At 42.7% G+C, this 15,009-nt stretch overlaps 1 protein-coding gene across 1 annotated transcript; it reads left to right on the forward strand.

Moving 5' to 3' along the window:
* The first annotated feature begins 1,660 nt into the window (after positions 1-1,660).
* On the forward strand, positions 1,661-14,271 carry LOC121148666 (probable histone-lysine N-methyltransferase PRDM7). The gene is made up of 4 exons (XM_040968897.1): positions 1,661-1,939; positions 2,305-2,375; positions 3,645-3,856; positions 14,213-14,271. The coding sequence occupies exons 1-4, from the start codon at positions 1,661-1,663 to the stop codon at positions 14,269-14,271; spliced, it is 621 nt and encodes a 206-aa protein (XP_040824831.1).
* Positions 14,272-15,009: the final 738 nt, after the last annotated feature.

Genomic DNA, 15,009 nt, shown 5'->3' on the forward strand with positions numbered 1-15,009 from the left:
CTACTTGCAATTCCTGAGTTGTACGGGCTCCCAAAATATTATTCAAACTGCCAGGAAACAGGGTTGTTGAGAAAGACCCTAAAGACTAGTCTCCGCCCAGAGTGAGTGAGGCTCATTTCTGCCACAGCTTTCTCAGGTCCCCTGCATTCCAGGGATATCACACTGCCACTGGGCAGTTCCCTTCAGGGTTAACACCAGTGGAAAATCCTGAACTGGCTGGTGGAGACCCACCAGAAGGCTTGCACCTGGAGCTCTGTGCTCTGGGCTCCCCTTGACCTTGGAGGTGGGTTCCTGCCCTCTAAACTTCCCAGAAGCTCTTGTTGGGGTGGCTGAGGTGGGCCAGGACCAGTGTTTTGGACATCAGGTTTGCTCTTTTTCCATTCCCAAATATCACGTACAAATAAATTAACCAATGTTACCCACAGTGCCAATGTGACCACGGTCCCTCAGGCCTTGACTGCCTAACCATCTGAGATTTAAAACCCTCAGGACTTTAGCATGTATTTTAGCACCCTAAGTGTGGGATCATCAATCCCCCACCTTTATTACCCATGGCTAAAGAAAGACAGCAGGGAGGAGAGTGCTCAGAATATCCAGTCAGGCTGTTGGGCCCAGGCAATCCAATACAGAGTTCCAGGTGACATTGAACCTTTGCCTCAGCCAGAAATGGTTAGTCCTCAGACAGGATCACCCCAGAGCCAAGCATCCTCAGCTCTCCCTCAAAGCAGAAGATCAGAGAAAAGAGAGGCACTAGGATACCCAGTCGGGCTGTCTGGCCCAGGGGGTCCCCAGCAGAGTTTCAGGTAATGCCAAAGTGTTGATTTGGCCAGAAACTGTCAGTTCTCAAACAGGTTCACCCTAGATTCAGGCATCCATGGCCATCTCTCACTGCCAAAGAAGAGAGACTAGGAAAGAAGCCAATTGGGCACCCAACACCTCCCTTAACTTACACGGTTGGGTGCTGCCCATGATTGTACAGAGCTGTGGGGTGCCTAGGGTCACTTCTGCAGGATACACTCCTGTTTAAGAGGAGGAATACTGTACCTTAGGTCGCCTTCTTTTCTTTGAGACTCACCTGAAGTTCCACCACTTCCCTGACAATGTGCTTCTCTGGTAAGACACTGCTCTGAAGCAATTTACAGCCATTCCTTGCTTCTCTTTCAAAGCCACGCAGTGAGGGGGTGAGAAGGTCCAGCCTTCATGATCCATGCTGGGTGCATGTTCTGCAGGGCCTCCCCTACAGATTCCTTTAGTACCTTGTTCCTGGAGGGGATGAGCCTGCTGCCCACCATCCAGTCACCTGGCATGTGAAAGGAAAGGAAAGGACAGGACTACTGTCTAAGCAGTGACGATTTATAGGGAATATCCTATTCCCTATATAGGGTAAGGAATAACATTAGGCCTGGAATTTGGAGAAGTTCAGGAGGGGAGAAACTAGGAATCAATTACTACGAGAATGACTGAGGAAGCCACCTCCCATAATCCAATGGTGTGTGGGTGAGATGGCCATGGTTTATCAGCATTTCCTTGAAGCTACTTGACTCCTGTCCTGATTCATATGCAGGGTTCTCTCTTGGCCACCATCTTGCCCTCTAGTCCCTGGAGTGTTAGTCGCATTCTTATTGACTTAGTGACCTCTTTACCCCAAGAACCACAGAGGATGATGATTACCTGTGTAAGTAACCCTTTAGCACATCCACAAAGCTGTGATACTCATGGACCCCCAGTGTTTCTAAAGGACAACCCAGTGGATAAGGGACATCCTAGTCCGGTTTTCCTCAGTGTGCCCACTGGACTTAGAATTGGCCCATCCAGCATTCCTGAGGCTGGGCTTGGAGTGTTTAATGAAACATCTGATCTGCCACTGGGTTTGCACTTTGGTGCTTTTGAGGGCGAGATCATAGAAGTGAAACAGCAATCCAACAGATGGCACAGCTGGCAGGTAAGAAGTACCTTCCCAGTCTGGTGGCTTTCCACCTGCATGCTGTGACTTTGGTCTATTTGTCCGGTTCATGTGTCCTTTTACACATTATGGCATGAGTGAAGCCAACATGATTACATCACAGAATCCTTACTGAAGATTAGCATTGATGAGACCACAGGGCTGTAAAACAAAGCAGTTCGAGCTCAGCTGTGGGCTTCTACTGTAAGGAAACAAATCAGATTAGGTGTGTACTAACACTATGTTATGTCTCAAGATGTGGTTGGACTCATGGAATGTCATGGAACATGATGGTAGTTGAGTTAATAATTCTGCTGAACTATCCCATTTCCAGAACCGTATTAACTGATTTTTCTGAATCTCAAATAACCTACAGGAGAAACAGCTATGAGTACATGGATGGTAAGGATACTTCTTTGGTCAACCTGATGAGGTAAGAGCCATGCTTTTTACATGTGGAGAGGATATTTATCTCTAAGACAAGATCACTGTCCTTTCTCCTCTACTTTCCTCAATGACTTTTACATGATATTTCCTTTGAATACCATGACCAGTTTGTAAAAGCACATTCTATATAAATACTATTTTTATCATAACATAAAATAATATGTTGAATAAATGGACATGAAAATGGGCCTTGATGAATCTAGAGCAACTGGGGCATTGACTCACTCTCTCTCTATAATTAACATTGGATATGCATTTCCTGCTTCAAAAATATCATAATACATGGACATTGCATTAAATTGGTGTCCTGACAGTAATGGTTTTTAGTCTTTTGAAAATTATACACTGTCCAACCAACTTGATACAGATGGCCTTTAATTTATGAGACATAAACCATACCAGGCACAGTGGAAAAAAAGAAAGAGAGAAGAGAGCCAGGTTCTGGCACAAGCATTGTCATGCAGTGGTCTAAAGTAAGGACTGATGTGCCTACATTACAGTTACCAGTTGCCCTATGGCCAAACCAGTTGCTTCCCCATGCACCCTGAGGACTTTCAGAGGATATCCTCATGCTTTGTCTTTGGCGCAAATTTAGAAGACCTGGTTGAAGCTATTGCCTGACACTGTGTCCGTTTTATCTCTCCACTCCATGCTTTTTCTTGGTCTCTGTCTTCTGCCCCTTCTCTTTTTGTGTCTCTGCCACTCAAAGAGAAAATAATCCTAATAATCTTTACCAACTAAACAAAACAAAACTGGAGATGTGGATGAGAGAAGGAAGCTGCATCTGGATAATTGTTTTGTGAGCAGTTCTGGGAGAGGCTAAAATAACTCCCAGGATGCAGGAGAAAGATCCAAGAGAAAGGACTTGAAAGAATTGCCTTTGGAAAATCTGAGTTGTGCAGCATGTGTGGTAGGCTAGAGCTAGCCAGTGTACATTAACCATATTGTGTGGCATAAAACTGAATGAAGTTTGGGGTTTAGGGAAACTCTGTGTGCTTCATGGCCGGTAAAGGAGAAAGGTCGTCTAGGGATTTGATGATGACTAGTGAGGAAAGGAAGTAGCAAAACATGCTTTTCAGAACAAATATTGTATCTGCACATTGGATGTGGGACTTCATTGATCTCATGAGAGAGATACATGTTTGCAAGGGGAGCTGTTACAGAATTGGGCTACAAGCAGGATAGAGGCTATCAGAGAACAGATGAGATTCAAGTGTAACAGCGCATGCGAACTCAAAATTTATCTCTGCCCTAGGTATGTGAACTGTGCCCGGAATGATGAGGAGCAGAATTTGGTGGCCTTCCAATACCACAGACGGATATTTTACCACACCTGCCAAGTCATCAAACCAGGCTGTGAACTTCTAATATGGTATGGGGACGAGTATGGAAGGGAGCATGAGTATCAAAGGAAGCAGTGGGAAGAAAAAGAAGGGAAGAAAAAGGAAGAACTCACAACACTGAGAGGTAAGTCGCACTGTTGCTTTTAAAATAAGTAAAGGAGTCACCTATGTAATGCTTGTCATTCAACTCTAAGGAATCAAATGGAAATTAATAGCTGGAAAAGCCCAATTCAAATGTGATTTCAATTTAGCAAAAACAAAGACTTACTTCTCAAAAGAAGGGAAGAGATATAAAGAGACTCAAGCACAGAGAGAGAGAGAGAGAGAGAGAGAGAGAGCGGGAGAGATCACCAGTTACTGTTTTAACCACAAAGGCTGCAGGAGGGCCTAGCACGACAGCCTCGTGGCTAAAGTCCTCACCTTGGTCACACTGCTATCAAATATGAGCATCACTTCATGTCCTGACTGACCTACTTGCCTTCCAGCTTTCTGCTTGTGGCCTGGAGAAGCAGTTGAGGACAACCTCAATCCTTTGCAGTGTTATAGCCACAATGGGGACCAGGAAAAAATTCCTGACGTTAATTTTTAGATTGAAACATTTTGGCCTATTGTGGTCACTTGGGAGTGAATCAAAAGACAGACAGATTTCCTCTCTGTCTCTTATCCCCTTTGTATTTATGATTTCATATATCATAATATCATATATATATAATATATGTAAAGATATTATATTATGTTATGTTATATTATATCATATTATATTATATCATATATGTACTGTTTACACTATTTTTTTTTTAATCTGAATCTGTGAAGTCTATCTCTAGCTAAAACCAGGAGCCCATTTACTTCAGCAGTTTAACTGTTTTGTACTCATATCCTGGGTCATTAAAAGACCAGGGAATAGGATAAGGGGAAGCCAGATCTCAATCCAGTCATTATATGCTTTAATATCATCATAGTAGTGACTTGAAACAATGTGACTTAATACTGACCCATTTTTTATTTCTTTGACTCCTGGGAAACTTTGATCTATGTTTTATTTAGTTATTTTAGCTTTTAAATACTTTGTGCACAAAAATATCCCAGAACATACATTTTACATTATTTTTTTATTTTTCTTTATATTTTTCACAACTTATATAGTTAATTAGGCTAAAAAGGTTCAACGGCTATAGGAACATGCGTAAGACTATGATTTGCACATAGTTTCCCTCATGTATCTGAGGTAACGGGCTATATTGAGGGAGAATCCTCACCCAGTTACCCCCTCCACCCCAGGTCCTTCATGTGAGGCACATTCTGAGACTCTCGCTCAAGTGGTTTTGATAGTTGATCAGTTCTGAAGCGCTGCCAGTCTCACCACTCCAAACACAATGAGGTTGTTGAAGACTCCACTGAATGACTTAGTCCATCATAATCTCTGTTGGCCAGTAGTTTGCTGCCAAAATATAGCTGCATTGGTTGAGTGATGTGTTCTGTCTTCTGTCTTGTCTTGGTTAGGGTTCTGAGTCTGGCATTTTGATTGTGGAGATCCACAAAGATAAGTTCAAGGTCTGATGTGTTTACAGTCTAAATTCTTTTTTTTTAAGAATTTTTTTTTAATATTTTTTATTGGAAAGGCGGATATACTGAGAGGAGAGACAGAGAGGAATATCTTCCGGCTGATGATTCACTCCCCAATTGAGCACAACGGCCTATGCTAAGCCAATCCAAAGCAAGGAGCCTCTTCCGGGTCTCCAACGCGGTTGCAGGGTCCCAAAGCCTTGGGCCATCCTTGACTGCTTTCCCAGGCCAAAGGCAGGGAGCTGGAAGGGATGCGGGGCTGCCCGGATTAGAACCGGTGGTCATATGGGATCCTAGGGGCATGCAAGGCAAGGACCTTAACCACTTGCGCCACCGTGCCGGGCCCTACAATCTAAATTCTTGTATGTACTGGCAAGTACAGCGCCTGGCACATTCCGTCGCCCTGATACCTGGTGGTTGCAATTCCTGGGTTGCTTCTGTTTTCAGCCCTGACACCCACTGGAACCAATGGATTTTGCAGTCCAGCCTGGTACTGTCCAGAAAATACTCAGCCTTCACATAAGCCGGTGTGGACTGCCCACTTCTTCACAGCAAACCCCTTTCCATTACCAACTGACACATTAGTCAGCTGTTAGAGCTATTTTGCCCAGCTTGTCTGACCCCCAGGTCTGGACCACATATTCACCAGTGAAAACTGACTTGCCAGGGGAGTTTCTCAACTTCCTCCACTTGATCCTCTCCCTGACCCAGTTCTCAAACATGCCATTGTGTTTTATTCCAGGACTTGGCAAATCTGGCTTTCCATTTAGCTTTGTATGGGCTGGTGAACATTACAAGCCAGAGCAGGTTATGGAAATTACAATTTCCACAATGGTTTCCTTATATTAGAGAGAACATATGTATTTGCTGTTTTGTGATTGACATATTTTATTGAGCATAATGGATTCTCTTTGGGACCACCTGGTTATCCATGGCATAAGTTTGTTCTTCTTAATAGATAATATTATTCCATGGAGAATAAGTAATACACTTTCTTCAACCATTCTTCTATGGGAGCACATCTGGATTGTTTCCATGTCTTTGCTATTGCAGACTGTGCTGCTGCAAATATACGCTTAGCGATCCCCTTCGCATATGCAGATTTCTTTTCTATTGAGTACATTTCTAGGAGCAGGAGAGCTGTATTGTATGGCAGGTTTGTTTGCAATTCTCCAAACATTCTCCATAAATTTCCATAGTGTTTATATTAGGCGAACTTCTACCTGCAGTGAAAGAGGCTACCATTCTTCGAACATCTTTGCCATTAGGTTGTAACTGGAGATCTGAATGTAGGCCAGCCTCACTGAAGTTAAGCAGTACTTCAACATGGTTTTAAAGTGTGTCTCTCTGATGGCTTGGGAGCCTGAGCATCTTTTCCTTTGAATCTGATCTACTGAAAAAATGGTCTGTAGAATCCTTTGCCCTTTACTTCACAGGTTGTTTGCTTGTTTTTTATTGACACTGGGATTCTGTATCTCTTTGCAAATCCTGCATATTAGTTCTTATTCATTTGTGGGTTGTGCAAGTGTTTTCTCTGTTTCTGTTCTTTACCTTCTTACTTTGTTCATTAGTTTCCTTTAGTGCACAGAAGAAACTTTTTAGTTTGATGACATCTAATTTGTTCACTTTGGCTTTGGTTTCCTGTGCTTTTGGTTACTCTTCTAAGAAATCTTGCCTTGTTGCTACATCTTCGAGTATGCTTCCTATGATTTTCTTGAAAAGTTTGATTGTTTCTGGGTGTAGATTTTGGTCGTTGATCCATTTAGAGCCAATTTTTATAGTTGGACAGTTGTGTTTCTGGCTTCTTACTTCTGCAGCTGCTAAACAGTTATCCGAACAGCACTTGCTGAATAGATCCAGATTTTGCTTGGATAGTTTCCAGCTTTCTTGTCAAAGATTAGTTGACCCTACATGTGTGGACTCCATTCTGCTGTTTGTATTTACGTAGCTTAATTCCTAGGTATTTAAGATTCCACTCTTCTATGTTAAAACTTACTCTACTAAAAATTCCTTTCTCAGCCTTAGAATTGTTGGTGTACACCAGTGTCATTGACTTGTGCTCACTCATTCTTTATCCTGCTACTCTGCCAAAGTCTCTTCTGAGTCCCAAAAGACTCTTGGATGAATCCTTTGGTCTCCTAGGTAGAGAATCATGCAGTCTGCTAGTAGCAATAATTTCATTTCCTCAGTTCAAATTTGGATATATTTTAATTCTTTTCTGCTTGCCTCGTGGCTCTGGCAAGGAATTCCAATAATGTAGTGAAAATCAGTGGTGACACTGGGCATCCCTTTCTAGGTCCTGGTGTTACTGGGTAGGTTTTCAATCTTTCCCCATTTACTATGATGCTGGTATATTGGGTTGTTCATGAATTGCTTTGATTGTATTGTGGAATGTTCCTTCTATGCCTGACTTCTTTGCATGTTGAGAGGATCGTATGGTATTTATTTTTAATTTGTTGATGTGATGTATCACATTTCATGATTGGCTGATGCTGGATCATCCCTGCATCTCTGCAGTACATGGATGTATCCCACCTGGTCCAGCTGAATGCTCTGCCTGATGCGCTCTTGGATCTGGTTGGCTAGTATTTTGCTGAGGATCTTTGAATCTATGTTCTTCAAGAATATCGGTTTGTAGTTCTGTTATTGTGTTGTTTCTCTGTGGCTTTGGTACTAAAGTGATATTGGCTTCATAGAAAGTGTTTGGAAGATCTGCATCAGTTTCTACTGCTTGTAAAATTTTGTGAAGGATTGGGGTAAATTCCTCTTGAAATGTGTGCTAGAATTCAGCAGTGAAGCCATCTGGTGTAGGACTTTCCTTGTTTGGGAGGGCTTTAATTGCTGACCTAAAATCATTGCTAATAATAGGCCCATTTAGATTAATTGCTTCTAGATTCAATTGTGGTGGATTGTATGTGTCCAAAGATCTATCCATCTCTTTTAGGTCATCTGATTTGCTGCAGATAGTTCCTTGTAATATTTCCTGATGGGTAATGGGGAGTCTGTTTTGTTAATTATCTCAAAGAACCAGCTCTTCGATTCATTGACCTTATGTATAGATCTTTTATCTCTATTCCATTTATTTCCTCTTTGTTTTGATGATTTCCTTTTGGCTTCTAATCTTAGGAGTGCACTGCTGTTGGTTTTCCTTCTCCTTCAACTGCAGTGCTGGCCAATTTACTTCATGTTTTTCTAGTTTCTTGACATAAGCACGGATTGCAATGAACTTCTCCCTAGCACTGTCTTGATTTCCCTTATGTTTTCCTCCCTAACTCACTACTCATTTAGTAACATGAATTAGTCTCCGTGTGTTTGCAAGTATTCCTTGGTGTTTTGGATTTCTTGGTTTCTAGCTTCAGTCAATGATAGTCTGAGAAGTTGCTTAGTATAATTTTAAGTTTTAAAATTTGTTGAAGCTTGATTTGTGGCCTATAAGATGGTCAGTTCTGGAGAAGGTTCCAATGCTCTAATTTTAAACAAAAAATGTATTCTCTGTCTGTATGATGAACTGCTTGATAGATGTAAACAAATGCATTTGCTCTAGAGTTTGGGGGAGTTCTGTTATTTCTTTGCTTAGTTTCTGTCTTTTTGATCTGTACTTTGATGTAAATTGGGCATTAAGATCCCCCACTATGATCATATTTGTTTCTGTTTCTCCCATCAAAGCCATTAATATTTGTTTCATACAGCTGGATGCTCCGGCATTAGGCACATATACATTTATTATGATGATCTTCTTTCTGAATGGATGCTTGGATCATTATGTGGTGTCCATCTTCATCTCTTTGATGTTCTTTACATCAAAACCTATGTCATCTGATAAAAGAATGTTTAGTCCTGCACGTTTTTGCTTACAATTCACTTGCAATTTCTCTTTCCATCACTTCAGTTTCCATTGCCTCTGATCTTTGTTGGTGAGATGTGTCTCCTCTTAGCAGCAGATTGATGGATTTTGGTTTTACCTGGTCCTCCTCTATGGCATTTGACTGATGAGTTTAAGCCATTTAAGTTCAGAGTTATTGTGAGTAAGTGGCAGTTTAGCCCTGTCATTTCAGCATTGGGTTGTGCTTTGATTGAGTCTTCTGTTAGCCTTTTAGTGGGATGTTCTCCACATTTGCCTTTTGCTTTGGTCGTTGCTATTCCTTTTTGTCATTCATGGGAATTTCTGTGAGTATCATTTGTGGGTCATGTTTACAAGAGGCAAAATATTGAAGTTGTTGTTCATTGTGTGAAGAACTTCATTTCATTTGCAAAGACAAAGGGAAACTTTGCAATTCCTAAGATGAATTACCTGCCGGTCTCTGAATAATATCTATGTTCAATCAGTGACCTAGATTAGGAAAATGCCAGTTATGCTGAATAACACACACACACACACAGAGAGAGAGAGAGAGAGAGAGAGAGAGAGAGAGAGAGAAAACACTCTTTTTTTGAATCTTGTTGCTGTAGAGGTATAGAAAAAAGGCAATCTTTAATATCAATCACAATAAGACAATATCGGGGGTCCTCCCATCCCACAGAAGAAATCACCTGACATTTGAGAGAGTCTCCAAGGCGCTTTATTCCAATTTTCCATTATGAACATTAACTCTGTTGTGACCGTTAACTCTGTTGTGACCGTTAACTCCGTTATGACCGTTATGACAGTTGCGAACATTACGCTCCAGCCCCTCCCCCCCAAGCCCCCCACTTATCTGTCAAACCTGACCAATCAATTTATAGATAACCAAGGCACACCAATCAGGGCAAAGGGCCAATCACATGGTAGGAAATGGTTAGTGCCCCTAAAGCTCCCCCTTCTTGTTTTATTAAGCAAGGGACCGTGCCTGTCTTAGGTGTTTCAAGTTCGGACTCCCCTAACCTGTCACTGGCTAACCATGTGGCTAGAAATGTGGCACCTGTCTTAGGTTGGTGAGGCCCTATCGGATACTTACCCGTCTCTGGCTATGGGTCCAGTATGCCTAGCCAGACTTCTGGAGATTCTCTGTTGTGAAGGGCAAGCACAGCTTGCACTAGCAGCTGCTGTTACTGCTGCTGACACTGTGCTCAAGGATGAAGCATCCACAGACCCCAAAGAATGACAATTAGTAAGATAAGACCCAAGGCTACTATACCGGCACATTGGTGTGCAAAGGAAAGATCCTTTAGTATCCAATTTGTCCATTTCTCTACCGTAGCAATCTCTACTTTGCTGCTATTTATGGCTATAATTTGGGATCTTAGTTCCTATGTCAAATTATCAAATCGTATGGTCTAGCTTCCACTAAGGGATAGCATAGTGGATAACTCTCTGGACAAATTCAATGCTCAGAAACCTTTGGTGACAATGGAGGGAGTGACACACATTCCAGGTAGACTAAGCACACAGGAGGTCCACATATGATGGAAATAAGTGTGGAATGCATACCAGCACTGCAGTGCCAGAGCCATTCCAACATTGGTTAAGGCCTCACTTAACTACAGAGCAATTCAAAAGGGTAACATTAGCACTCATGGAAAAAATCAACATAAATGGAGCTTGTGCATATACATAAATAGCATTATAGATAACATCACAACTGCAATTAACTTTAACATTTTCTTCCCATATTCTAGAACTATTACTATTATACTTACAATTTCTTATCACTACCTTATCAATAAATGCAAAAGCTGATATATCTGAACACCCACCCCTACTAGTGCAAAGTACCCAGACATTCCAAGACTTAGCAGAAACAGATTGAACAAGGTTACCACATGTATAGTTATAACCCACAAAGGCAGAATTTGAACAGGTAGGAAATTGATTGGTCACAGCAAGATCAGGTGCTACTCTTCTAGTAGTCACAGTACTTCGATAGCAGTCCATTCTGGGGGCCATTTCCAAGGCCCTAGAGAGCGAGACAATATTTGCTGCACCCCTTTTATGGTGCAGTTTTAGCTGGAGATTCTGGCTGTCTCCTCTCGGTATCTGAATGAACATCAGGCTGGTCAGCATCCACCACGTCCACAGGTTCATCTTACTCTGGCTTTCTTATCACTCACGTCAAACTTTCTGGCACCCACACTGGTCCATCAGAATCCTGCGGAAAAACACAAACCGCTGCTCATGTCCGTCGTAAGACAGGATACGGGCACATCCATTGTTTTGTTAAAACATCCTTCCACAGCACCCGATCTTTGCAGGAGCCTGAGCCAACAGTGTGGCGTTCAGCATCAGAATGGCCATCCAAATTCAAAATCAAAAATTTGAAAATATAAGTAACTAAAGCCAATTGATGTTTAGGACTATTGGGATATAGGGTGGCTCCTACTCCCCCTTTTTGTTTTATTAATAATGCTTTGAGAGTTGCATGGGCACGCTCTACCACAGCCTGTCCTGAGTGATTATATGGGATGCCAGTGGAGTGTTTATTCGCAAATCCAGAACAAAATTTATCAAATGCTTTGGCTGTATAGGCAGGTCCATTATCAGTCTTGTAACACCGTGGACACCCCAGGCTGCAAAACAAGGCCAAAGCAACGGCGGCCAATTCTGCAGTTTGTGGAGAAGAGGAAGCAACTAAAATTGTGAAAATTTGGGTATCCAAGACAACTGCCCCTGTACCACCTTTAGTCCCATCTGTAAAAGAAAGCCGCGCTCCTCTAATGTGCCACTCCTTAACCAACTTGGGAAAGCACAATAGGACTTCTTTCCAAAACTGCACTCATGGATGGGATGGATAATGCCTATCAAATTGCAAAGAAAAGCAGGATAGCAAAATGGCCCAAATATCTACCGTTTGGCATAGACTGGCAACTATTTCTCTAGAATAAGGGGTAATACATAAGTGAGGATAAACACCAAAGGTTTCTTGGGCTCTCTCCACTGCTTTAAAAATCACTTGGCCCATATGTTCAGGGAAGGTGGTAAGCAATTTGGAAGGTTGCATGAGTAAATACATCCAGACTAAAGCCCCCCCCCCCCCGCCATAGCAGCATAGCAGGAATACTTTCAGGTATAATCAGAACAGACAATGGTTGTGAAGGATCACAACGCTCAACCTGAGCTTCTTGGAGTCTATGCTGGACTAATTCAAGAGTCTTGCGTCTCTCCAAAGTAAGCTCTTGGGGTGAATCTAATGCGGGGTTTCCATGAAGTATAGAAAATGGGGGCTCTAAATCTTTGGTGGTAATACGAAGATATGGTCGGATCCAATTAATATGCCCCAATAACTGCTTGAAATCTTTAAGGGTCTTTAAACCATCCATTCTGATTTTAACCTGTAATGGGGCAACCTGACGGACTGTCATCTGTAGTCCCAGATAGTTTACATTGGGGCCCTCTTGAATCTTCTCAGGGGCAAAGTGCAATTTCCACCATGCCAGTTCTTGCTTCAAGCACACTAAGGCGGCCTGCACTTCTTCTTTCTGCTTTCCTGCCACAAGAATGTCATCCATATATGATATATGCAAAGCCATGAAAACTTTCATCTTACAGGGCACAGTGCTTGAGCTACATATAGTTGACACATAGTAGGACTATTCATCATACCTTGTGGGAGTGCAACCCATTGGTATCTCTGATCTGGGCCTTGATGATTAATAGAAGGCAAAGTAAAGGCAAAACACTCTGAATCTTGTGAATGTAGAGGTATAGAAAAAAAGCAATCCTTAATATCAATCACAATTAGATACCATTCTCTAGGCACTACAATGGTTAAAGGCACTCCAGGTTGTACTGCACGCATAGTTTGCATAGTGACATTTATAGTGGAAGATCATGCAAAAGCCGTCAATTCCGATTTCTTTTTAATAACAAAGATAGGTGTGTTCCATGGAGATACTGAAGGCATTATACGTCCCAATGATAATTGTTCTAACACTAACTCCTGGGCAGCCATTAACTTTTCAGAGGTTAGGGGCCACTGAGACACCCATATGGGCTCATTCGATATCCACGTAATCTTCAATGGCTGTTGTTTCGCAGTGGCCCCAGCTAAAAACCCAACCCTTCCTTTCCTGGGTGTTGTCTAACCACAAATGGTTCTATTCTTCCTTGTTCTACTTTACCTAGACCCTTTCCTGAATAACCCAGATTCTCGATGATATTCCAAGCTTGTTGGCTTCCTGTTTGGTAGTACTCATTGCTCAGACAAAGTCCCATAACACTTAAGGCTTCCCCGCCCCATAGGGTCACAGGGATGGCACAAACATAAGGCTGAAAGGACACTTTGTGACCTTCGTGGTCCACCCAGGAAATAACACATGCACTATGTTGTGGTTGGCAAGCCACTTCTAAGCCTCGTATGGTTTGATTAGATTGCTTTAGGGGCCATTTTTTTGGCTAATCTGATTGCCTAATAATGCCTACATCGGCCCCAGTGTCCAAAAGGCCTTCGAATGGGGTGCCACGTAGCATAAGGGTGGCCAATGGTCGGTCCTTGAGGGAGACAGATAGATTAACTAAGGCGTCTCCAGAGGATCCAAAGCCTTTGTCCCCATGGGTGGCGTGGCGACTCCGCCAACTCACAAGACAGCTAGGAAGGACTAACAGTTGGGTAATATGCTCTCCTGGAATTATAAGTTATTCCCTTTGGCAAAGAAACCATAACTTTGACAATGCCAGTATAATGTGAATCAATTACTCCTAGGTGAACAATCAGGCCCTGCATGGTCTTGTAACTCCGTCCAAACACCAAATTCACTGTGCCATTAGGAAGTGGTCTGTGAAAATCAGTACCAAGTGCCTGTGGGCCCATCTCAGGGGTTAATACCATTTGGGAGGTGGCACAGAGGTCCAATCCTGTGCTTGCATGCGTGGCTCCGCATATTGCTTGGTTGCCTGTTCTGTCTGCTCCTGGTGCACCCCGTATGCTCTGTGGGGGCTCTGGAATACTAGGCCCCTCTGCCCGTTTTTTGGCTGAAAGTGATTCCCCTTCCTACATCTCAGGCATAGCCAAGGATGAGGAGGAGGATGAGTGGGCTCTCTTTGGCGGCAGTGTCTTTTAAAGTGCCCCGGTTTACCGCATCTGAAGCATATCTGATCAAGCCCTTTAAACCCCTTCTCCTGTTTCATAGCATTCATTATCACTTTAGCCTATTCCCTTGCCTGTATAACTCCAGCTGTAACTTGATCATGCACATCTCTACAGATTTTAATCCATGTATCCAAGTCCTTATGCTTTCAAGGGTGTATGGCTTCATGGCACTATTTATTAGCATTTTCATAGGCCAATTGCTTCACTAATGGCATAGCTTGTTCTACATCAGGAAACAATTTTGATGCAACCTCCATGAGGCGGCTCACAAAGTCCGCATAGGGCTCATTAGGCCCTTGGGTCACTTTACATATAGAAAAGCGCAGATCGCCTTTGCTATGAAGGGCCCTCCAAGCATTATGCCCTATGGTGGCTATATGGGCATAAACAGGCTTGGGATAATCTATTTGGTTTTTTTGTCCTGCTTAAGCACCTTCCCCAAGGAGTACATCTATGTCCCATGCAGGATTGCCTGCTAGGGCAATACGGCGTGCAGTGTCTAGTGCTAACTCGCGGCAGGCTGACCGTCAGACCAAATATTGTCCAGGGGAGAGGGTGGCTTTAGCTAAATTTTTCCAATCATCAGGGGTCAATGCCGACCCTGCTATCTGTACCAGCACTGAGAGGGTGAAGGGGGCATGAATACCATAGGAATCAACAGCGGTCTTCAAATCTTTAATTAACTTGAAATCAAGTGAGACCCAGGAGC

This window comes from Ochotona curzoniae, unplaced genomic scaffold (assembly GCF_017591425.1).
Source record: "Ochotona curzoniae isolate NIBS_2020 unplaced genomic scaffold, NIBS_Ocur_1.0 contig_1752, whole genome shotgun sequence".
NCBI classification, from domain to species: Eukaryota; Metazoa; Chordata; class Mammalia; order Lagomorpha; family Ochotonidae; genus Ochotona; species Ochotona curzoniae.

What these genes read in the sequence shown, in the direction of transcription:
- LOC121148666 (XM_040968897.1), top strand. Translation starts at nt 1,661, where the DNA reads ATGATGATTACCTGTGTAAGTAACCCTTTAGCACATCCACAAAGCTGT. An exon ending in CCAACAGATGGCACAGCTGG is followed by an intron (nt 1,940 to 2,304) that starts CAGGTAAGAAGT and finishes TTTTCTGAATCT; the next exon opens with CAAATAACCTACAGGAGAAA. An exon ending in AGAACTCACAACACTGAGAG is followed by an intron (nt 3,857 to 14,212) that starts GTAAGTCGCACT and finishes CCTACATCTCAG; the next exon opens with GCATAGCCAAGGATGAGGAG.